The sequence below is a fragment of the Ahaetulla prasina genome, chromosome 4 (assembly GCF_028640845.1).
Source record: "Ahaetulla prasina isolate Xishuangbanna chromosome 4, ASM2864084v1, whole genome shotgun sequence".
Taxonomy (NCBI): domain Eukaryota; kingdom Metazoa; phylum Chordata; class Lepidosauria; order Squamata; family Colubridae; genus Ahaetulla; species Ahaetulla prasina.
The window spans coordinates 118966639-118993253 of record NC_080542.1 but is presented as its reverse complement, the minus strand read 5'-3'; the positions used below and the strand labels follow the sequence as shown (position 1 = coordinate 118993253).

Sequence of the window (26615 nt, the reverse complement as noted above, 5' to 3'; positions counted from 1 at the left end):
CTCTTCATACAGTTTTTCCCCACAATTTATTTTACACTAGCCTTTGAAAAATGCTACGTATAAGACCATAAATTTGCAGTATCCATTTACCAAAGAATAAAACTGGTATCCTAATCACCTATATTTTATGCCTAATAGCTATACTTTCTCCTAATTTTTCCATAACTGAATTTGGTGAGCATTAGACTTTGCTTTTAGCTCTAAAATAAATCACTATAATGAAAAGAACATCTTATTCTGCCACTGGACATGGAAACTACAATAAGTAGAAACCAAACTTTTTCAAGTGGATGCCCTCCAGAGGTAGTAGACATACATGGGAATTCTGAATGTTCTTATATATCTGGAGAGTTGGAGGAACTATTATAAATAATTCAAATATTTGATGAAACAGCAACACCTCTATTCTAATTTTCTGCAACTGCTAACTTCCTAGAAGGAATGGATTGTGTTGTGACTTTTCTTCTGTGATCCAATGACTGGGAACACTGATGACCAATTAACATTGGAGTCAATTAATTCTTTTAGAGGAATGTCGCTATAGAATTATTATAATTAAGAATGAATGTCTTTCTGAAATCTTATTTATAAAACCTTATAAATAATATCATCATGTGCTAAAATAAAACATTTAGCACATACGTTTGTGACATTGAAATATGATCCATCTTTGTGCTGCTATCAAGATAGGACTGTACAATATGCTCTATTGCATTTATTTGGACAAGTAATATTTCAAATCTCAGTCTGCGAATGCAGCCTATTTTATATTCAGTACAAAAATCAAACTGGCTCTTCCCAGTTCCTGATTTGCATTTTATGTTGCTGCAGAAAAAGAAGATAAAAATAGCTTCTAATTCTACCCTTTCCTTAATTTTCCCCTCATCAGTTTTTAATATAGATCTATTTTTCTGGATGTGAAAACAAATTAGATCCTGCATTCTTCACACTTTCAACTTGGTCCAGCATCCATCATGAATAGTACCAACTTGCTATCCATCACTGACAACAGTTTTGCCTATTCACATTTCATGCAACTTACTAAACATTAGTTGTATCAGTTTGTGCGCTCTGATAAATGAGGACAAACTGAATAGCAGTACCTGTATCTTGAATTGTAAGTTAATTTTGCAGAAGTATGTTTCCCAGATAGTGATAACTTATCCTTAATCTTAGAATTGCATCTGCATGACCAACATATTCATTTAAATGCTGATTATAGCGAAATTGAAGAGACAAGCATAAGGAAGGTACAAATGAAGTTGTCTCAAAGATTAGGAAAAAAACCATAAGTACATTGAATGCAGATGATTTTCTTTAGTTGTGCTCACTAACAATTATCTCAAGGTCCACTAATTTGTTTATAAGATTTTGTGATTCAACATTTTGTCTCCCTCTTGCACCCTGGAAAATGCCTATATTTTACAATATTTTTTCTTGATGAGCATAGCCAAATATTGGGAGAAATTGCCAATCCTTGATAGGCAATTGCTTCTCATTATCTCCCAAATATCAAAATATCAATTTGAAACAATGAATATCTTTGGGGGGGTGGGGGTCACTGGTTCTATTTTTTAATAGCTAATGATGTCAGGCTCAAGAAATCAGAAATCAGGGTTGTTCAAATGAGTGCAAGTTTATTCCATGCTATCTCTAAATGAAAATCTGAACTACTACTAATGGTTAAGGCAAATTGGTGATAGATAAGAATCAACTGAATTCAAGGAGGAGGAGGGCTAGACTTAGATCTCTTGTTGGTGCAAAGAGATTCCAAACTGATGATGCACTTGACTCTTCACCCAGGCTCAGCATGGTCATCTCCTACAGGTAAAAACTACATTCACTCTAGTGACCTTGGTTTCTGTCTTGCTGGGCAATAATTTTAAATCTTCTTGTTTATAAAACTCTCTTCATACAGTTTTTCCCCACAATTTATTTTACACTAGCCTTTGAAAAATGCTACGTATAAGACCATAAATTTGCAGTATCCATTTACCAAAGAATAAAACTGGTATCCTAATCACCTATATTTTATGCCTAATAGCTATACTTTCTCCTAATTTTTCCATAACTGAATTTGGTGAGCATTAGACTTTGCTTTTAGCTCTAAAATAAATCACTATAATGAAAAGAACATCTTATTCTGCCACTGGACATGGAAACTACAATAAGTAGAAACCAAACTTTTCCAAGTGGATGCCCTCCAGAGGTAGTAGACATACATGGGAATTCTGAATGTTCTTATATATCTGGAGAGTTGGAGGAACTATTATAAATAATTCAAATATTTGATGAAACAGCAACACCTCTATTCTAATTTTCTGCAACTGCTAACTTCCTAGAAGGAATGGATTGTGTTGTGACTTTTCTTCTGTGATCCAATGACTGGGAACACTGATGACCAATTAACATTGGAGTCAATTAATTCTTTTAGAGGAATGTCGCTATAGAATTATTATAATTAAGAATGAATGTCTTTCTGAAATCTTATTTATAAAACCTTATAAATAATATCATCATGTGCTAAAATAAAACATTTAGCACATACGTTTGTGACATTGAAATATGATCCATCTTTGTGCTGCTATCAAGATAGGACTGTACAATATGCTCTATTGCATTTATTTGGACAAGTAATATTTCAAATCTCAGTCTGCGAATGCAGCCTATTTTATATTCAGTACAAAAATCAAACTGGCTCTTCCCAGTTCCTGATTTGCATTTTATGTTGCTGCAGAAAAAGAAGATAAAAATAGCTTCTAATTCTACCCTTTCCTTAATTTTCCCCTCATCAGTTTTTAATATAGATCTATTTTTCTGGATGTGAAAACAAATTAGATCCTGCATTCTTCACACTTTCAACTTGGTCCAGCATCCATCATGAATAGTACCAACTTGCTATCCATCACTGACAACAGTTTTTGCCTATTCACATTTCATGCAACTTACTAAACATTAGTTGTATCAGTTTGTGCGCTCTGATAAATGAGGACAAACTGAATAGCAGTACCTGTATCTTGGAATTGTAAGTTTATTCTGTCAGTCTGGGACCTTTCAGAATTAATTGATCCTAATTTTCATTATCTCCATCCAATATTGTTCTGCTTTAAAAAATCTCCTCACTGCCCAGAAAACTTGCAGAAATGCAAAGAGGCTGAGTAAACTGTTTAAGGTTAATGGAGAGCTGCAAGCAAAGTCAGTGGAAGCATGAAATGCAGCCGATGGGCTCCACCTGAGCTATTTTTATTTTTTTAAAAAACTTGAAGAAATGTTCTAGATTGTTTTAAGCAATTTGAAGCATTAATTGGTATATTGATTGACATCAGAGGAAGACAAGCCTAAAGGTAGGACTGCTAGGAGTATTTCTCCAAGACATGAAAAAAGTATAATGTACATTTAATTAACTTCTGGTTTATTTATTGGTTTATAGAAAATGCACAGCAATGTATGTATTAATGAAGTGAGATAGGTGAGGTAATCAGTCTAAATACAATGGTACCCTTGAGTTAAAACAATGAATTGAAGAAAACACCAGAAGCTGTTACATACTGTCTCCCCGAAAATAAGACCCTGTCTTATTTTTTTTGAACCCTAAAATAAGTGCTTGGCCTTATTGCCATGTGCTCAAAAGCCCAATTGGGCTTATTATCAGGGGCTGCCTTATTTTGGGGGTAACAGGGTATCTCTAATCATTATTTGAGCTTCCAACAATATTTGCTACTCGCCTCAGTGTTGTAGTTAACATTGTTTCAGTTAACACTTCCACCATCTTGTAATATTATGTGGGTTATGTTTAATATCCAATTGATCGGTAGCTGAACTAGCACTTTCATTTCCCCAGGAATATATATTTTGGTAAAAGAGTCTTTTCACCTGAAAATATTTGTTACATAAACATAAGACATGGTTGTCCCATGGCACTTTGATTACATAGTTCCAGACTAATATCTGAAGTGTTGAAAGGAACTCTAGAAATATAAAACAGGGCAGCTTTGCACACTAATTTTGGCCCAAAGAAATCAGAGAGTTCATCACTATCAATGTTATTATGCAATCACTCACATCATCAGATATGGTTTGGAAATATTGTTGCTAGAACCAGAAGATAGGTGTTTTATCCAGTTTGGTCTGGTTTCTACACCAATTGCAATTTTATTGTAAGTTAACTGCCAGGACCATTGGGAAAAATAGTCCAAAATTATACCAGGAAGGAAGATTAAATTGCTGATGATGCTTTGATAAAAGCTCAGTGCTAAGTCCCCCAAGAAATAAAATAAGAGAGTAGCTTCCCTTCCTAGGGATATGACTCCACCAGGGGTGAAATGCTCCCAGTTCAGACTGGATTGGCCAATCCAGTAGTAATGGCGGCAGGTGGTTCGGACAACTGGTAGAAAAAATCCCTGCCCCCCCCCCATGCCCAGCTGAGCCACATGATTGTCAGAGTCTTTTTTTTTACTTTTAAAAGCATTTTTTAACAATCTCTTCAGCCAAAGAGGTTGTAAAAATGCTTTTAAAGGGTTAAAACAAGACTCTGACAATCCCAGCTAAGGTGCCTGATCGTCAGAGGCTTTTTTATACTTTTAAAAGCATTTTTTAAAAGGTAAAAAAGCTGAAGCCTGCTAGGCAAAAAGTGGAGAATGTAGGCAAAAAGTGGGATGGGTGGGGGGTTCGTTTGAGAGAAAGAGAGAGAGAGAGAGAGAGAGAGAGAGAGAGAGAGAGAAAGGAAGGAAGGAAGGAAGGAAGGAAGGAAGGAAGGAAGGAAGGAAGGAAGGAAGGAAAGAAAGAGGGAGGGAGGGAGGGAGGGAGAGAGAGAGAGAGAGAGGAAAGGACTACAAACCTGGCACTAGATGCAGCTTCAGAGGATAATCCAGGTCTGGAAGGGACCTGGAGGTCATCTAGTCCAACCCTGTGCCAACAGGACATTGTTAGTGAGTTTCTGTCTTTTGATCCCCTAGTCACATAGCCACGCCCACATGACCCCACCACCAAGCCATGCCCACAGAACCGGTAGGAAAGAAATTTAGATTTCACCACTGGACTCCACCCTAGTTATTCAGAAGAGAACCTTAATTATGGGTGCCTGCTATTTTCTCTTTCTTCCCTCCACGATGCTCCAATTTCTCAGGCTCTGAGAAATCCATGACACTTCTTAAGAGGTACAACCAATATTAGCTACCAACTCATAGGAATCAAAGGTTGCTCTGACTTCGTTGTACACTTTGTAAGATCTGCATTGGCAATGTTGGAAATGATCTTTTGCTTCTTTCTTGGACAGGTACATTTTAAGAACTCAGGGGAAGAAGAAATGGCAATTCAGTTCTGTAGGGGTCATGCAGAAGAGAAGACTGGGGGCAAGGTCTACATACCAAGACAACCAGGTGGGAAAAACTAGATGGCCTCACCATCCGCACTTCAAAATGGAGAAAGGAAGAGTTGTCTTTAGCAATACTACATCCTGCAAAGATTTGCTAGGGATACAATTCATAAGGTGTCATAGGCTCCTTCTCCCATTGTATTAATTTATAATTGTCAAGTGTTGGGAAAATCAGGAGATTCAGGCAATTGAGTATAAAGATGTATTTTAAGCTTAAGCTCTCTACAAGAATCTGAACTACTAACAGTCAAGGGAAATTAGCAGGAGTTAAGAAAGGACTTCAAGGTGGCCTGGACATAGATCTCTTGTTAGTGTGCAAGGACTCATGATTGATGACACATTTGACCCTTCCCTCCAGCTCAGTCTGATCGTCTCTTACAATAATATTGAACTAGAAAAAATCATCTTTATTCCATGTGTGTAATGTGTTCAAAGGTCTGCAGTTTTGGAAAATATAGGAGTTAATATTATAGCATTAAATAAATAACCCTGATAAACAATACTAGTTGTCATGAAATGAGATCACATTTTCTATTTGCTTAGCTACAATAGATACATGAAAAATAAAACAATTGTTAGTGTTACATTCTTTTGAAAAATTGTTTTTTTCTGTCTCAAAAGCATATTAACCAAATAAGAGTGATGGAAAATGTCAGGATTTCATTTTGACAAGAAATCTGCTTCAGACATAGGAAATTTTTAAAATTATGGCAAGAAAATTATATAGCCTCTATCTTATAAAAATAAATAAGTATTAACTCCTTGACAAAGATTCATTTAGTCATTATCATTCTTGATAAACAAGAATGATTTAAAATGTTGCCACATTTGTTTTTTAAAATTCGTTGGAAGCTTTGATTTCTTTCTTTTTCTACGTTTAAAATCCAGAGACCAAACCTGACATTATCAAGTTTGTTTCTTTTTCATTGACGGAAACCACAACAGTGCCTCCATTTTTCAATCATCTCTTAAAGTAGTTTTAACCACTTTGTGTTCTTTTTTTGGGAAGTGAATGCACTATTTTAAAAGATGGATGAAAGAATATCAGGCAAGAAAAGAAGTCTAGCCTTCTGAAATAAATTTCCTCTGTGTTAGTTGCTGCATTTTATCTAAATTACCACTAGTGACCTTTACGGGAAAAATCTATAAACATGGGAAACATTTCGTTATGAAAGCAGGTTTATGTTCCATGTCCAAGTCCCATGTTCCTGCTTCTGCTAATACAAGGTGAAATAAGCCATCCATTTTATGAATTTACTATATTTTAAGTGCTTTATGTTCTTTGCCACAATAGAATAATAAAAATTTCATTCTATTTTTTGTAAATTTCATTGTCAATTCAAAGTAAAAAGCAATGTATGGATTTCCTTGCAGCCAAAGACAACATGAAGCTACATTTTAAAAATGGGTATTTTTTTTTCTCAGAATCACAGGTCACATATTTGAACTTCTCAAGGAAAACATTTAGACTGAGACCTAATAAATTTCCCTCATTTCAAGCTCATTTTTAAACAAGTAATACAAAGAAATCAGCCAACAGTTTTAATACTTTAAAAGAAAAGCCAGCTGAATCTGTATCTTTTTTCAGCTTTTCTCGCACAAAAAAAACCCTCTTTGAATGTACTGTACTGGACAAAGAGGAAATAAAGGCAAAGAAGTATGATTTTTGTGTATGTCTCTTCAACTCAGTTTTTAATTCCTGGTGACTTTCTGGCTGAGTTTTTTCATCAGTTCTCAGTGATTTTCATTCTCAGTTTTTAGTTCCTGCAGTTTTGTTAGCAAGGTTTTTCAGATGCGGTTCACCATTTCTTTCTTCTCAGGGCTGAGAGTTTTTTATTTATTTATTTATTTTTATTTTGTCACAACATTATATATAGGAACATATATTGAAAGAAAACAATAGGACAGGAACGGTTGGCACTTTTGTGCACTTATGCACGCCTCTTACAGTTCTCTTAGGAATGGGGTGAGGTCAATGATAGACAGTTTTTGGTTAAAGCTTTTAGGAGTTGGAGAGGAGATCACAGAGTCAGGTAGTGTATTCCAAGCATTAACAACTCTGTTACTGAAGTCATATTTTCTGCAATCAAGATTGAAGCGGTTGACATTAAGTTTGAATCTATTGTTTGCTCTTGTATTATTGCTGTTGAAGCTGAAGAAGTCTTTAACAGGAAGGACATTGCAATAGATGATTCTGTGTGTTAAACACAGGTCTTGTCGGAGACAGCGGAGTTCTAAATTCTCTAATCCCAGGATTTCAAGTCTGGTGGAATAAGGTATTTTGTTCTTTACAGAGGAGCAGAGAACTCTTCTTGTAAAATATTTTTGGACTCGTTCAATTGTATTAATGTCAGAGATGAGGTATGGGTTCCAGACAGATGAGCTGTATTCAAGAATGGGTCTGGCAAATATTTTGAATGCTCTGGTTAGTAGTGTAGAGTTTTTGGAAAAGAAGCTACTCAGAATTAGGTTTACAACTCTTTGCTATATAGTTGCAGTGGGCTTTGGCATTTAGATCATTTGATATGAAAACTCCAAGGTCCTTAACGTAGGGGTCATATGTAGATAATGTCCATTAAGCTTGTACTTGTTGTTTGGGTTCTTTTTTCCAATATGTAAGACTGAGCATTTGCTGGTTGAGATTTGGAGTTGCCAAGTTTTAAACCTATCAGATACAAAATCAAGGTCTTTTTGAAGGGTAGTACTATTGTTGCTGGTGTTAAATAGTTTGACATCGTCAGCAAAGAGAACACAATAACCTGAGATATGATCATAGAGATCATTTATGTATAGTATGAAGAGCGTTGGTCCAAGAACGCTACCTTGAAGAACGCCACTTTTGACAGGGACTGGATTTGATAGAGCATTGCCAATTTTGACCACTTTTTGTCTGTTTGACAGGAAAGCAGTTATCCAATTGTGAAGAGGTCCTGAAATTCCGTAGGATTTTAGTTTTAGGAGAAGTTTATCGTGTACTACTGAGTCAAAAGCTTTGAAGAAGTCTATGTAGATTGCATCTATTGCTTTGCCTTGATCAAGATTAGTAGTCCATATGTTTTTGCAGTGGAGAAGTTGTAAGTTACATGATAATTTTTTTCTGAAACAAAATTGTTTATTAGAGAGTAGGTTGTTTATTTCTAGGTGGAGGGTAATGGATTGGTTGATGATAGATTCCATTACTTTGCAGGTGCCGCAGCATAGAGAGATTGGTCTGTAATTTTCAACTAGGCTGGGATCTCCTTTTTTGAAGATAGGGATGACTGTGGCTAGTGACCAAAGTTTGGGAAGGGAACCAGTTGTGAAAGCTTTATCAAAGATTATGCTTAGGGGTTCTGCTATATTAGTGGAAAGTTTTTTTAAGAAGTATGCACATAGTCCATCAGGCCCAATAGATAAAGATGGTTTCAGTTTGCGAAGAGCTTTTTCAACATAATCTTCTGTGAAGTCTATATGAGTTAAGTCGTTGTAATCATTGTTAGTACGATTGGGGAATGTCGGATATGAGCCATCACTGTTAACAAAGACTGAGCCAAAGATTGTGTTAAAGACGTTTGCTTTAACAGTTTCATCGTTATATTCATTGCCGTTAGATTCTCTTAGTGGTGGGATGGATCTTGATTCTTTAAGTTTATTGTTAACAAAATTATAGAAAGCACGATTGGAATCTGTGCACAGAAGATCTTCTTCTTGCTTTGTGTGGTAAATGGTGCATTCAGTTTTTATTTGGTTGCAAATATTTCTGTAGCGGTTTTTGAAGTTTGCTACATGGCCCTTTTTGTTTCTTCTCCAGAGGGATTTTTTTTTTGGATTGAAGCTTCTTTATTGATATGGGTAATTTGTTTTTTTTTATATTTTGGTGGTGATTTGTGGATTTGTAGGTCATCCTACTGCAGGGGCAGTATTCATTTACCTTCACTACAGTTCGCAAATGTAAGTGCTCATGTGCCACCTCCGTGCATGCACAGAGCATCAAAAATAGGACGTGATGATGTCTGGGCAGGTGGGTGGAGCCTCCTGCAGCCACCGCTACTGGTTCACCTGAACTGGATAGGACCAACTGAATATCACCACTGCCCTACCGGCTTCGTATCTAAGGCAGGGCTAGAACTCACACGAGGGGTGAAATTCATTTACTTTCCCTAAAGGTTCACCAATGTACCTGCGCTATCATCTCCACATACGCAAAGCCTTCTGCGCATGTGCAGAGGCTTAAAAAGCAAAATCATGACGTCCGCATGTGTGGGTGGAGCCTCCCACAGCCGCCGCTACTGGTTCGCCTGAGCCGAATAGAACCGGCTGGATTTCACCCATGACTCACACTCTTTCTATTTCTAGTCTGGTGCCTTAAGCAGAGGTGCGTTTCAGCAGGCTCTGGCCAGATCTGGAGAATCAATAGTGGAAATTTTTTTTATTATTATTTACATTTATATCCTGCCCTTCTCCGAAGACTCAGGGCGGCTTACAGTGTATAAGGCAATAGTCTCATTCTCTTTGTATATTTACAAAGTCAACTTATTGCCCCCCCCCAACAATCTGGGTCCTCATTTTACCTACCTTATAAAGGATGGAAGGCTGAGTCAACCTTGGGCCGGGCTTGAACCTGCAATAATTGCAGGCTGCTGTGTTTTAATAACAGGCTTCTTACAGCCTGAGCTACCACGGCCCTTTTGAGTAGTTCAGAGAACCAATAGTAAAAATTCTGACTGGCCCGCCCCCATCTATTCTCTGCCTCCCAAATCCCAGCTGATCAGAAGGAAATGGAGATTTAACAGTATCCTTCCCCTGCCATGCCCACCAAGCCATGCCCACCAAGCCATGCCACGTCCACTAAGCCACATCCACAGAACCGGTAATAAAAAATGTTGAAACCCACCACTGGCCTTAACTATTATACCAAACTGGCTTTGCCAACTGCTATTCCCCTTCTCAGGCTCTGAGAAATCCATGTCACTTCTTGAGAGGTGTAACCAATTTTAGCTACCAACTCACAGGAATCAAACGTTGCCCTGACTTTATTGTGCACTTTGTAAGATCTGCATTAGCAGATCTTTTCCTTGGCCATGTCCCATTCCCAAAGCATGTAAAAAAAGCCCACACTGAGGAGACTTTAGTTCTACCCCCTATTTTTATGTAACATGAAATTATCCCACTAAGATCAATGGGGCTGTCTGGCAGGATGATTAGTTTTAACTGGATGGGATGACTCCAGATGACAGCAAAAAGATAAAGAAAATCCTAACTCTCTGCCATTTGCCAGTAATTATCCAGATTCTTACAGCCCATATATGGTAGCTTTATTTGAAACAAACTACTAGCACCTCTCCATCACCATCACCACTAACATCCTGAAAAAATGTCCCATCAGCTGAAACTACCACTATTCCTGTTCCTCCTTATAAATAGCCTTATGTTTGCAAAACCATGAGACACATGACCAGATTTGCCGATTCTATCTTAACGTAGAATTGTTGACAGAATCTTGCAAATCTGAAAGTACATTTCTCCCCATCTTCTTTATAGCCTGAAAAAGCAGAGAAGGTCTCTTCTGAACCTCTTGCCCTGCCCACTATCTGACTGTTCCTTTGATAACATGCCTTTGCCCACCCTCCGAAGATGATTCCCACCCATCATTACATCACCCAAACAGCCATTACTGAGGGGTAAAGTAGACTATCCCTGTCTAAGAGTGAGAGTATTATTTGTACCCTTGAAACTAAATGGCAAACTAGAGACAGAATCCAGTGTCAAAAGGAAACAGTGCCCATGCGTGGTGTTCAATAGGATTGTGATCCAGAAACCCTTTCTCTTTTATTAATTAAGTGGAAAACATTGAGCGGTAGAGAATTAGGAAGAGAATACCATATGGAAGATTTGCGGGTTTCAGTTCTGGTGTTAATATCAGCTTATGCTATGCATGGTTCCAAATGAACTCTGTTCCTTAATTTTCAACATGCATTCACCCGAAACTCTAAATTAATGGCTGGTCAAAGATGGTGAGTCATGAGTCTTTTACTAAGGTGAACAACCCCTAAGGGTTTTTTTTTTTAAAGGTGCATTACCATAAGGTGAGAAATTATTGTTAATAAAATTATATCTAATAAATAATTAATAGTTATGGGTGAACCAGCATATCTGAGTACTTATGGATGAGTTATTCTTATCTCTTTGCTTTAATTTAATTACTAGTCAACCACACAAATTTTCTTTCCTACAGAAATAATAAAGTAGGCTATTCATGTCTGCTTCACTTTAAAAATGTTCCTCCAAATAATATAAAGTCAGAAATCAAAGAATAGACTGGATATCTTGCATCCATTTATAAAAGTGTAGATTGAAGTTGGAATACTAAAATATTTCACTTCAAAGAAGACTTTTAAGACCTGAATTGCACTAAATCAATGCCTACCTTTTCATAGTTTTCATAGTTTCCAATGAAAGAGGTTTATACATTTTATTCTATAGTCCAGCCATATCTTTTGTAGCCTTTAAATTATATTGATTATTTAATCCCATATCCCCATGTGGCATCTTTGGAAAGCCAAAGATGCTATAGCATAGCATTTCTCAAACTTAGCAAATTTGGGTGGATTTAATTCCAGGAATTCCATCCCCCACCCTGCCCAAAACTCTGGGACTTGAAGTCCATCCATCTTTAAACAAGAGACAAGTGGACTTTCAGGTTTTTGTTTGAAGACGTTTGCTTCTCATCCAAGAAGCTTCTTCAGCTCTGACTAGATGATGGGGGAATGGAACAATATATACTCTTTGTAGATAGCTGGTCATTTGCATTCTTTTAGTAGGTCATTAAGGTCACCTGGAGGTTTATATGAGTGGTATAAATTGTGTGGAGCCTTCAAAGAAAAACCAGAAAGTCCAGTTGCCTCTTGAAAAAGGCACCTTTGGGATCACCATGACCTGAATGACTAAGAATCTCCATAGACACCTATCTTTAAAGTTTTCAAATATGAGAAACACTACTATAGATTATAACAAACATTCTTCCTGATCAGCTGTCCTTTTCCAGTGTTATGTCCTTCTTGGCATCTTTTTGAAAACTATCTTACTCATTAAATGAGCTTATTATTTTCCTCCAAACTATTTTTTTCAAAGTATAATATCATTGGTGTTTTTATCTACTCCAGGAACACAGTGTGTTTTCTATTAGCTTTGATTGCTCATTGTGGCTGGAAAAAAATACTTCAGTTTGATTGAATTGCTCTTTCTCTTAGTGAAAATGAAATATACCATCCATTTCAAGTGGCAAAAAGCATGAGTACCAAGCACCTCATCCTCATCCAAGCACCACTTAGCTCCTGTTTGGGCTTTACTTTTTGAAATGCAAGGTTTTTTTTAAAAAAAATGTTGACAGGAACTTACTAGGCTAAAAAGTCCATAATTTATTTATTTTGTTTGTCAAACATGTGCAAGATAAAGCTATTCATATAAACATAAACATAAATGAAGTAAGTTAGTACAAATAAATAGGGATACTAAGACACTTATGCATGCCCCCTTTATGGACCTCTTAGGAATGGAGTGAGGTCCCAGGTAGACAGTTTGAGGTTGAAGCTGTGGGGGTTTGAGGATGTAACAACAGAGTCAAGTAGAGCATTCCAGGCATTGATCACTCTGTTACTGAAGTCTTATTTTCTGCAATCGAGTTTGGAGCTGTTTACTTTGAGTTTGTATCAATTGTTTGCCCTTGTATTATTGTGGTTGAAGTTGAAGAAGTTGTTGACAGGTAAGATGTTGTACCAGACAATTTTGTGTGCTATGCTTAGATCAGACTGCAGGCGGCACAGTTCCAGATTGTTCAAGCCCAGAATTTCAAGGCTGGTGGTGTAAGGGATTCTATTGTGAGTAGAGGAATGGAGTATAATAAGAAATCAATATTTTTGTTGAACACTATAAGCAAATAAAAGAATACCCTACAGTATTTCTCACATAGTATTCATTACCAAGGTAGAAAAAACTGGGGATATGAGCAGTCAGTACATTAACAAATATGTATTTGCAGCATCTGCTTCCTTGAATTGATGGACTAGGTCACAACAAATAATGTAAAGCAAGCATGTCAAACTCAAGGCCGGGGGACGGATCTGGCCCACAGGGTGCTTAGATCTGGCCCATGGGACTGCCCTGGAAACAGCAAAGGACTGGCCAGTGATACCTCTGCCAGTGAAAATGGAGCTTGGGAGGGCTGCCCGCAGAGGGTTGCAGAGGGTTGCAGGAGGATGTCACAGCTGAAAACAGAGCTCAGGAGCCCGTTTTCTCTGGCAGAGTGCTTGGGGCACCACAGGTTTCCCCAACACAAATGACATCGAGCTGGCCACACTCACCCTGGATACACGCCCACCCAGTCCTCCTGAGGTCAAACACAACCCTGATGTGGCCCTAATGAAATCGAGTGTGACATCCCTGATCGGAAGTCCTGAGATTATATTGGTCACCACAGGTACTTGCATGGTTTCTCATTTTTTCTGTTTGTTCTGGTAAGTGAATGGCTTTTAAAATAGTAATGGTGAAAAACTTTCACCCATCTCCTGCCACTTATTACTGTATGACTGTAAATTTGTTGCTTGTAACCTTATGATTTATATTGGTATTGTTTCCTGATTGCTTATTTATACCCTATGACTATCATTAAGTGTTGTAACTGTTGTTCCTTAATGAACGTATCTTTTCTTTTATGTACACTGAGAGCATATACACCAAGACAAATTCCTTGTGTGTCCAATCACACCTGGCCAATAAAAAAAATCTAATCTATTCTATTCTATTCTATTCTATTCATCTTACAACAATGTCTAGTTGTGAGAAAATTTTATGCAACCATAGTCTGCTTTGAATGCACCCATTTACCCAATCACCTGCATCAGGTGATACTTCATTGAAACCTGATCTGCCCTCCGTCTAAAAAATACTGCAAATTCATGAACCAGAACTGTGCACCTCTCTGGATGTTGTCAGTTCAGTGAAATGAAGTTTACTTTGGAAGACAAAGTAAAACCAAAAAGCTTTGTTTGCAATCTATAACATTTGTTTATCTCTTAACAGGGGCATCCAGAAAGTGGCATCAGTCAAGAGAGTAGTTGCACAGTGCAATCAAAGCCCCACTCATTGTTTACATGTATTATATGTGTTAAATATCTATTAAGAGTGGGTTAATGTGTGAATTTTACTGTCAGCTTGATATCTTGATCACACAAATACACACACACTCACACACTCTACAGGTACCATGACCCTCTGTATAGAGGACTTCTTATTGCATGGAACTCAGTGTGCCTTGAAACAATTGGTTATATAACATTGTTTATCCTTAATATTAGTATTAATATTATTAATTTGAATCTTTAGCTGCCCAATTCCAGCAAACGCCAGAAGGCAGAAACTGTGGTATAATACTTCTCAGTATTTCTCAGTTTTTTATTAAAGTTTTTAATATGACTTTTTCATTCTTATTATAATATTGTCAGATTTGTGGGCAAACTCTGTTTCTCCTAAAGTTGGCTGCCTTTTGCTATCTTTCTAGCCAACATTTCCTTTCCTCTTTCCCAGTTATCCTATTTTAATTGCTAGTTGCTGTCTGGTCCAACTTTTATTCCTTGATTCCTTTGCATGGTCTATTACTATTCTTCACATTGTTTCTTCTTCTCTGTTCTTTGCAAATCCTTTAAATATATCTATGGAAACCCATCTATCACTGTTTCATATACAACATTTATAAAATGCAAATTCACCAAAAAAACTCCTTTTGTGTTCAAATAACTTTACTCAGGTCTCAGGAGACTTGTTCTGAATTTCTTTTATTTCCCTTTCATAAACAAAAAAATCTTTCAGTAGTTACTCTAATATAAATATGTTGCAAGGATTCAAGTGCCAATTTGGAAAAACTGATCTTTTCACTAACCCTGAACAATAAAAAATATATTGTGTGTGTGTTATACATTATGCTTAAGTTATAAAACTGACCAATCATCAGTAACTCAGAACATATATACTTTCACTGGCAATAACTTTCCAATTTTTCAAGGGGACCATACATTTTTTCTGAAGTTTTCTTTTTTATAAGTTGAGTGTAAAATCCTAAATATTAGACTATTTTAGGCCAGAATCATTTTGTAGAGTGATATGGGGTATATACATTTAATAAACCAATTTTAATAAATAAATATTTTCCATCTCTAATCCAGTTGAGTATTCTTAATTTGTGATTGACAATACAGTTCTTTCTATCCTTTATGTGATACAATTTTATCACACACTAACCAGTCATATTTTCTCTCTTATGCTCATACTGCTTTATTATGATTCAGCAAGACTAATTCAAAATATTTGCATGATTTCATATTTAGAATTTAACATAGTAAAGGATCGTGGTTTTTTTACTCCTATAAAAAGTGGAAATGGGTGACACCATTGTCAATTAAAACAACACAGTATGCTGAATTCTCCAAGCTCCTGTTCTACATAAGGGATTAATAGAGGAGAATAAAGGAGTTGAATTATGTCAAAGAGAGTTCTAGTCTCTGAGCTTGATTGTTTGCTTGCAGGTCTTTTATTACCCAACTAGGAGAAATTTTCAGTGCTAGAAGCAAGCTAAGACTTAGTATTATTCCATAAGTGCAAGTCAGTTGATCTCACAGGGAGTGAAGGAATCAGTAGTATCAGACTTATAAAATCTTCAAGACCATATCTCTCAGAAGCAATAATGAACTAGTGAGTTTATCGATCTACTTCCTCTCATTTTGTTTCATGTGGGTGTTATTCAGAAATACGTTTGCAAATCAGTAGATTTTATATGGTTCCCAATCAAAAAGAGTAGTAGAAGATAAATCAATAATCTCATCTCATCTCTGTCCAATCAATTCCTTTTTTTAATCATAAACTATTTGCAATTTTCTTGCAGTTAAACCAGTGAGGAGAATAAATCCTGCCTAAAATATTAAACTGGAGAAATTTTCCCCCTTCTCGTCTTCTTATTGCCAGTCAGGATGTTACAGGATGTCCATGTAGACTACTAATTTGTGTACTGTCCTCTTTGTAAACAAATTAGTAGTCTATGTGGACAGATTACCTATCTCGAATCTCAAATCTGTGCTCTCCAAGCAGAAATTAGGTGCCCAATTCAGCCATTCCACTCTATTGAGCTGCTGTGCCATCAGTCCCCTCTTCCACAAAGATCCTGCAGGAGAAGGGCAGTATGGACAACCGTGGGATCTGGCAGGCTGAGAGCTGTGAACCATAAACACAAAGCTTTGCAGTGTCCCAGTATAACAGATATAGTGCCCTTGCTGACCTTAATAGGGACACTAAAGTGACAGGTCAAGGTAGTTGTGATACTGACAACTCAAACAAGCAGGGGATCATGGTCCAAGATGAAGAACTTACTTTGAAAAGGGGACAGTGTGAATCAGATATTACACATCGGTCACACAAGAAGAGCACAGTATCCAAAAAGAGAAGCCACCTTCTGATTGATGATTCAATTGTAAGGGATGTAAATTTAGGAAAGGAGGTTTTGAAAGAGGTCAGGTGTCTGCCAGGTGCTACTGCCAGCAGATACAAGAGGTGTATTCTTAAGATAGTCAAGAATGCCAGTAAGGATTGTGATGTTGATGCTATTATACATCTTGGCACAAATGATCTGTCCCAAAAGGATGCACTTTCTGTGCAGAATGATTTCCAGAGCTTGGGGTATGAGCTTAGTAGTATAGGTTTTACCAGTATATAAGGAACAAAAAGGTAAAGGCCAGCGTATAATGGAGTTTAATGTGTGGCTAAAGGAGTGGTGTAAAAGGGAAGGCTTTGGTTTTATTAGTCATGATGTCTGCAACTGGTCCAATGAAAAACTATACAAAAGAGATGGATTGCATCCATCAAAGAAAGAGTCTGAGTTGCTTAGCAATAAATTCACAGATTTTCTGGATAAACATTTAAACTGAACAGTGGGGACAGAGAATTAATTAATACAGAACATTTCTGTCCCCAGCAATCCAAAATTAATAGGGTTATCAGTGCATGTAAGATAGATGTTTGTATGGATAAGATTATCAGCCCTGCTATCAAGCAAAACCAAGCATTTAATAGTGAGGGCCATACCATGTGCACTAATCAAACAGGTGGCAAGAAAGTAGGGGCAGTCAGGCACAACACAGGTTATGTAGACAGTAAACACAAGGTCAATCAAAATGGACTCAAATGTCTATACACTAATGCACAGAGTATGAGGAATAAACAGGGTGAATTAGAAATTCAAGTAAATGAGGGCAGATATGATATAGTTGCCCTTATGGAAACTTGGTGGGATGAAAATGACAAATGGAACATACAGCTAGAGGGATATAAATTATTTAAAAGAAATAGACCAAATAAAAAAGGAGGTGGAGTTGCACTATATATAAGAAATAATTACATCTCTACAGAAATAGAGCACAACAATGATGAAAATTATCTTGAATGCATTTGGGTCAATATTAAAGGGAGGAAAAATGATATTACCATAAGTATATACTATAGGCCACCCAACTAAACAGAGGAAGTAGATGACCTTTTTGCTAGTCAGCTAACTAAGGTATGTAGGAAGCACATTACAGTAGTAATGGGAGATTTTAACTACCCTGACATCAACTGGGAGACAAACTCTGCACCAAGTGGAAAATCCTAACAAACCTAGCAGACAACTTTGTTTCCCAAAAAGTAGAGAAGGGAACAAGGGGATCAGCCATATTGGACTTAATTCTCACTAACAGAGATAAAATGATAGAAGGTGTTGAAGTTATAGGAATCTTGGGGGCAAGTGATCACGCAATATTGGAATTCAACATTATGCAAACACAAGTAGTAGAACAAAGACAAACTAGAGTCTTGGACTTCAAGAGAGCTAATTTCAATAAACTCTCTTCAATAAAGGGGAAAAGAGAAATTTTTTCAAACAAACTATTTTTGATAGTAGCTATTTATCACTAATATGTCATATTATAAAATGTAATCAAATGCTGAACAAGGTTCACACATCACACACAAGGTAAGTCGATCCTCCTTACCTTTATGAAGAGTAAAAGGAAAGGAGGGGAGGAACATTTTCAGTGTTGCAAACTTGTGTTAATGTAACCTTACAACAAAACCTCACCTTGTATTCATACTGTGCTTCTCTGGATTACCGGAAGGGCTAATATCAGGCTCTTTTTCCTGTCTCTCAAGATCATTCCCACATACCATTACATCTCCCTTTACTCGCTACTGGGGGGGGGGTCTGCTTTTATAAGAAATCGAGTTTAGTTATAACTGCTCTCCACAGATTTTTCTATACAACATTAAACTGACCTTTCAAAAAAGAGTACATTCATTTGGGGATGAGAAAACAATATGCAATAAACAAGTACATAATGAAATGTGACTTGAAGCTAATATTTAAAGTTTTGGCAGACCTGCTCACCAATTTCATGTAACTACTTCAGCAATTACGTTTTCAAGTCTGTCATCCATGGACTTTATTGTCAGATCACTCTAGGAACAAAGCTCACCAAAACTTGAAATACAATAAATATCTTTCTCAAACAATTTAATGTGCTTATTGTGTAAACAGCTTTTTCCCCTAATGTTTTGTGAGCACTAATAGAATTCTGCACAAAGACACAGAGAAAATAAATATGATGGGAAACAAATTCCATTTCTGTTACTGAATATTTTATAGGAATTCTCTTAATTCTGGGGAACAGCAAAACAATAATTCATTTGTCTAAATGAAAATAAATTTATTGTCTAAATTAAGGGGGACATTGGTCTCTATATTTTAAAAATCCAAGGAATGGCTGGTTTTGAAGTAATTTGCTTTTCAAGATTCTTTTAATTTTGGAGTAAACAGTAGAAAGTTTTCTAAGTTATGCTAATGTTCTGCAATATAATTGTTTCTGTTTCTTTCCTAATCAAATTAATAATAGTCCAGTACTAAATTTGTTCTCTACATTTTTCTAAATTTGCTTAATGTGAAAACTTTACTTACTTTTTAAGCAATGAAACCCTCAGCCCTGTAAAAGCTATTTGCTGTATTTGCAAAATGTGCTGGAGGAAAGGTTGGGGGAACAGGATGGTAAAAGAACAAAATAAAAATTGGATTTAAAGCAGAGAGCAAAGAATTTTTCTTGTTTTATTAGAGATGGACACAAAACAAAAAATTGCAATGTTGACTTGTACGATTAAATGGACAATTTCACTATTATTTTATATAATTTTATATACTCTTAACTAACATTACAGAAGATTACAGAAGAAGTACATTCACATATCCTACAACCTATTTATAATTATAAGGACTATGCCAATTTACTTGGGCTTCAGTAAGGTATTTGGTAAAGTAGACCGTAACCTACTACTAGATAAAATAGAAAAATGTGGGTTAGCATCACCACCAAATGGATTCGTAACTGGCTGACCAACCACACTCAATGTGTAGTCCTCAATGAACTACATCAACATGGAGGAAGTATGCAGTGGGATGCCCCAAGGCTCTGTTTTAGGCCCAGTACTCTTCAACATCTTCATCAGTGATTTGAACAAGAGGATAGATAGGGAACTCATCAAATTTGCAGATGACACCAAGCTGGCAGGAATAGCCAACACTCCAGAAGATAGGCTCAAGATACAGAAAGATCTTGACAGACTAGAACATTGGGCGCTATCTAACAAAATGAAATTCAACAGTGAAAAAAGTAAGGTTCTACATTTAGGCCAAAAAAACAATGCACAGGTACCGGATATGTGGTATCTTGCTCAATAGTAGCAACTGTGAGAGGGATCTTGGAGTCCTAGTGGACAACCATTTAGATATGAGCCAGCAGTGTGCAGCAGCTGCCAAAAAAGCCAACAAAGTTCTGGGCTGCATAAACAGAGGTATAGAATCAAGATCACGTGAAGTGTTAATACCACTTTATAATGCCTTGGTAAGGCCACACTTGGAATATTGCATTCAGTTTTGGTCGCCACGATGTAAAAAAGATGTTGAGACTCTAGAAAGAGTGCAGAGGAGAGCAACAAAGATGATTAGGAGACTGGAGGCTAAAACATATGAAGAACACTTGCAGGAACTCGGTATACCTAGTTTAATGAAAAGAAGGACTAGAGGAGACATGATAGCAGTGTTCCAATATCTCAGGGGTTGCCACAAAGAAGAGGGAGTCAAACTATTCTCCAATGCACCTGAGGGTAGAACACGAAGCAATGGGTGGAAACTAATCAAGGAGAAAAGGAACCTAGAACTAAGGAGAAATTTCCTGACAGTTAGAACAATTAATCGGTGGAACAACTTGCCTGCAGAAGTTGTGAATACTCCAACACTGGAAATTTTTAAGAAAATGTTGGATAGCCATTTGTCTGAAATGGTGTAGGGTTTCCTGCCTGGGCAGGGGGTTGGACTAGAAGACCTCCGAGGTCCCTTCCAACTCTATTGTTGTTGTTGTTGTTGTTGTTGTTGTTGTTGTTGTTATTATTATTATATAACAATGTTACCACAAAATTGCATTGAGAATATCTGAAGTTTAAGAAATTTTTAGTCTTCCCCAACCGTGTTTTGGAGTTTGAAGCTTTCTGTGTTGACATGTGAGCATTTCTGAGAGCTGGAATCTGATTTGAGTAATGATTAATGAATCTCATAACTATATCACAGAAGAGATTTACTAATAGCAAATACATTATAGAAACAACTAAAGCCTACTAGACATGTTCTGACAAGAGGAGAATCAAAAAGTGTAAGTGTATAAGTATGTGTGTCAGGTTCCGGAACGACGTGAGACAAAACACTTCAAACAGGTTTGCTGTGAGAATTCTTTATCCTGTGATCTGGCATGCTCTGACAATCACTCGTGAAAGTGAAACATTGTCAGCACTATCTGTGCTATCCCCACCACTTTTTGAAGTCTCCGACCTCCATCCCCAGCTCCACCCCATGGCTCCACCCTTCAGCCAACTTCACCTACCACCCCCCTCCAGCTGACAATCAATTGTGGTTTGTCAGTCCCTACAGCCTGCAATGGAGGCGACTTTGTTCTAAATGAGCACCTGGCCCTGAACATCAGCTGTCCACCTCTCAGCTTTGAGGCAATATCTAAAATGGCGCCCCCCGCAGCAGTGGCTCTGGTGCCAGCCCTGGGATTTGCCACAGCGAAAGTGGCAGGCAGTAGCCCAGAAAAACAGTATGAGGCTCCAGGAAAGTATGCCGGTTTCACTGGTGGCCAGGATAGCAGTGGCCATGTCAGCAGCGTGTTCTGGATGGCTAGGCTTGCGAAGTGGTGGTCTTCCCCTCTGGAATGGCAGCCCAGCGGATCGGAGCTGACAATGCTAAGAACACGAATGTGACATGAGGTTGGCAATTTCATAAAAAAAAAAATAAGGCATAGACAGAGTGACAAAAATGGGTCACATAATTTATCCATAGCTCACTATCTATTTCTAATTGTCCCCTTGTAGTTAATAGCTCATGAGATACTAAGAGTCAGTGCCACTAAACTCTCATCTCTAACTCTCCTAATATTTTCAGAGCTTCATATCTACAATTCTCAAAATTCCTGACAGTGTGACTAAAAGTTCTGGGAATTATATGCCAACACATCACATTAAGTTTTGATAGCCTGCATAATAGCTTATACAATAAATACAGCTCTGTTCTGCAAAGCAATTGTGCAAATGTAATTTTTTGCTAAATTCAGTGACAGTACTTATGCTATACCCATAGTTCTATGCCATAAATGCATTCTAACCAGCAATCAGACTTAATTATAGATAAACCTGTTAAGGATTTAATGTTTGTTTTATTGTTGCCAAATCCTCCAGAACACAAAAGTCAAGCCAGCATTGTTTTGAGATTTACATTCATGAATTTAACTCTTTTAAAATTTTGTATATATTATTTTTAATGCTACACTTTTTATGACAGATAATCATACACAGAATAAATTCTAGAATTTTCAGTCTTATCATCTTATCTACAACTTATCTACATAATATTATGACTGCGCCATAATTCAGTGGTAAGGTAACAATGATAAAGATGAGGATTTAAGCCCATAAATCTTGCAGGAATGGTGAACCACAAAGGGATACAATTAATTTCAGCTAGCAAAAAAATTCTTGATGAAGAATTTCATCAAGTAGAGGGCCTGGCATCATGTTCCTTTCTATAAGAAAGCCATAATAAACATTTGGATGGTGCCAACTGATGGGCTATTTGAATTACCACTGTTCAAGTCATTGCTTTGTTGCTGTTTGATTCTTTATTGGTGTCATGTGTTTTCTTGACAGGTAAAACATTGTAGGTTGATGAAGCAAATTTAATGTTCATGTAGGGATTATAAAACAGCACTGAGGTTAGGATTATAACCTTACAATTTTTGAGACATGATATGTTAATTGCTTTTTAACCTTTCCTAAATGTGTATTGAAAGAAATTTAAGAAAATGACACAATCTTGTTTCAATTATTAAGCAATCATGTAATAGCACATTTATCTGTCATGTGAATCATACCTGAGAATAAACTGCCGTAAATTCAGTGGAATTTATCTTTGAAACATATGAATAGAATAGAATAGAATTTTTTATTGGCCAGGTGTGATTGGACACACAAGGAATTTGTCTTGGTGTATAGGCTGTCAGTGTACATAAAAGAAAAGATACGTTCATCAAGAATTCTAAGGTACAACACTCAAAGATAGTCATAAGGTACAAAGAAGGAATCAGGAAACAATCAATATCAATGTAAATCATAAGGATACAAGCAACAATGTTACAGTCATACAGTCATAAGTGGAAGGAGATGGGTGATGGGAACAATGAGAAGATTAATAGTAGTGCAGATTTAGTAAATAGTTTAACAGTGTTGAGGGAATTATTTGTTTAGCAGAGTGATGGCGTTCAGGAAGAAACTGTTCTTGTGTCTAGTTGTTCTGGTGTGCAGAGCTCTCTAGCATCATTTTGAGGGTAGTTGAAACAGTTTATGTCCAGGATGTGAGGGGTCTGTAAATATTTTCACAGCCCTCTTTTTGACTCGTGCAGTATACAGGTCTTCAATGGAAGGCAGATTGGTAGCAATTTTTTTTTCTGCAATTCTAATTATGCAAATAGGTATCACCCTTGCTTGTCTGCATGTTCCTATGGTCATCTTGGAAAGTCAATTTAATTATTTTTATCTAATTAATATGGTTATTAATCTACTGTACATACTATATATACACTACTATACTATACTATAAATTAGATATTACTATAGCATAGGTGGCATATGGCTCAATAGTAGTAACTGTGAGAGGGATCTTGGAGTCCTAGTGGACAACCATTTAAATATGAGCCAGCAGTATTTAGCAGCTGTCAAAACAGCCAACAGAGTTCTAGGCTGCATTAACAGAGGGATAAAATCAAGATCACGTGGTGTGTTAATATGACTTTATAATGCCTTGGTAAGGCCACAGTTAAGTTCGGGCAATGAGGAGGCAGGAGACAGTCATTGGTGACAACAGCTCTTAAATTTATTGTGAGAACCCAGCAAAAGCAACTGGCAAACAATCCTCCTTATATAATATTTTGGCTGATGCATCAGCCAATCAGAAGCTTGCTCTTTCCCACCCAAATTTCCCTCCAATAATTCAAATACATAACACTCCTCCCCATCCCAGAACACACTTAGTCTACTATTTACATATTATTTACAAACGTAATCACGCAGGTAGCCGGGGCGTCTCCTAATCCTGGCTGACCTGCGCAATTCATTCCCTGGTGGGGAGTCGAGCTGATCGGAGGGACTCTCCGTTCCTCCCAACTCCTCCAATTGGGCCCTGGATTAGGAGCAGAGTCTTCCCTGCTGGCTTCTGGAGGGATCATGGGGCATCGCTGGACTTTGCAACTCCCAGATAAGTCCTCCGGCCACCTCGGGCTTGAGTTAGCTGTTGGCATAAACATTTGGTAGTCAGGGCCTGGTTGTTCGGTATCTGTTTTGGCTTCTAATCTTTTTCGTAGCTGATCTATGTGCCTTTTCCGGACCCTCCCATCTCCCATATCCACTAAATACGATTTGGGGCCTGTCACCTCTAGAATTGTTTCCTCCAACCAAAGGGGACCCTCACTGTAATTTCTGGCAAAGACAGGAGCACCTGTTGTAAATACCCTTGTTTTATCTCTTGTTGTTGGATACCCATCAGGGGAATAAGTTGGATTTAGTCTATCTAATGGGCATCGGAGTCTCCTTCCCATTAACAACTCCACTGGGCTGCGGCCGGTGACCACGCAAGGTGTCCCATGCTGTATGGCCAAGAAGGTGTCAATTTTGGCTTGCCAGTCCCCCAGGCTAATTCTGGATAGTGACTTCTTGGCACTTCTTACAAAACATTCTGCAAGGCCATTCCTAGCCGGATGGAATGGTGCCGAGAGGGCATGTCAGATGCCCATTTCGGCCAAGTACCCTTCAAATTGAGTGGCAGTGAACTGCAGGACATTATCTGATACTAGTGTGTCCGGCAACCCATGCGTTACAAATAGTCACCGCAAAACCCTTATAACTGCTTTGGCCGTCGTGATTTTCATTAATATTATTTCCAACCACATGGAATAAGCATCTACTATAATTAAGAACATTTGCACATGAAAAAGGCCAGCAAAGTCTATGTGAATTCTAGACCATGGTCCCTGGGGTTTCTCCCATTCCCTCACCGGAGCCGTGGCAGGTAGCGGCCTAGAATCCTGGCAAGCTTGGCATCTGCCTACCCAGTCACTGATATCTTTGTCCATCAGGGGCCACCACACATAACTCCGTGCTAGATTTTTCATATGAACAATACCCAGATGCCCCACATGCAATAAATCCAATACATTTTCTCTCAACCGTAATGGGATTACCACTCTATCACCCATAATAAACATCCCCCTTGCACAGACAATTCAGAACGTTTGGTTGCAAACTGTTTAAATTCCTTGCCCGTTGTAATGGGCCATCCCCTCTGCAACCAGCCAATTACAGTGCGGATAATAATGTCTTTAGATGAGGCCTTAGCCACTTTGGCAGAAGTGACAGGGCCAGTGTCCAAAGAGTCAATTAGCAGAATTGGCGTTCCCGGAGTCGGGTCTTGAATCGTGTCCAGTAAGGGACACCTGCTCAAAGCGTCCACATGTCCCAATTCTTTGCCTGGTCGGTGGTTCAGGCGGTATGAGTATGCTGCCAGGAATATGGTCCAGCGGGTCAGTCTGGGAGACAGGGCAATCGGCGTAGGGCGGTCTCCCACCAACAAACCCAACAATGGCCGATGGCCCATAACAATGTCAAAATGCCACCCAAACAAATATTCGTGAATTTTTTTAACACCCGAGACTATTGCTAACGCTTCTCTGTCTAATTGACTATAGTTCCTCTCGGCTCCCAATAAGGTGCGGGAGAAGTATGTAATTGGGGCTTCTGCCCCATTAGGCAACTTGTGGCTGAGAACAGCTCCTACTCCATAGGGTGAAGCATCACAAACCAGGACGAGAGGCAAAGTTCCATTATATTGAATCAACAGACTGTCACTAGACAGCAGCTTTTTTACAGCTTCGAAAGCTGCTGCTTCAGTCCTGCCACAAGTCCACGGGGAGTTTTTAGCGAGCAGTCTGTAGTGGTTCAGCCATGGTTGCCTTGCCCTTTAAAAAGACCACATAAAAGTTCAAAAGTCCTAGAAAGGCTTGTAACTCCGCTTTGTTTTTTGGTGGGGGAGTTTTCCGAATTGCCCGTACCTTGCTCTCTGTTGGATGAATGCCCTCCTTATCTATTAGATATCCCAAAAATTCAACTGAGGGCACTCCAATTTGACACTTATTGAGCTTGACCTTAAGTCCAGCAGCTCTAAAAATGGACAACACCCTTCGCAATTTGTCTCATAGCTCTTTCATGTCACTAGCTGACACCAAAACGTCGTCAAAATAGGAAAGTACCCCAAGTAGAACCCTGCAATAAGTGTTCCATGAGATTCTGGAACAGTTCAGGGGCGACACTGACCCAAAACTGGAGTCTGGTGCACTTAAACGCACCCCTGTGCGCAACTATCGTTTGTGCCTCAGCTGTTTCATGATCACCAGGCAACTGCTGATACGCCTGAGCCAAACCAAGTTTGGCAAAGATTTGTCCTGGTCCTAGCGAATGCAGCAAGTGTTGTACTATGAGGACAGGGTATGCACTTTTCTGCAATTCCTTATTTAGTGTTGCCTTGTAATCGGCGCAAATACGG

General features: G+C 38.0%; 1 protein-coding gene across 1 annotated transcript in view; it reads left to right on the top strand.

Moving 5' to 3' along the window:
- The window catches only part of PLXDC2 (plexin domain containing 2), a 468973-nt gene extending 463672 nt beyond the window's left edge, over window positions 1-5301 (top strand). Inside the window, exon 16 of the mRNA XM_058181933.1 lies at window positions 5276-5301. Within this exon, the coding sequence (XP_058037916.1) occupies window positions 5276-5286 (11 nt within the window). The 3' untranslated portion in view covers window positions 5287-5301. The remainder of the gene's footprint in view (window positions 1-5275) is intronic.
- The last annotated feature ends 21314 nt before the right edge of the window (window positions 5302-26615 follow it).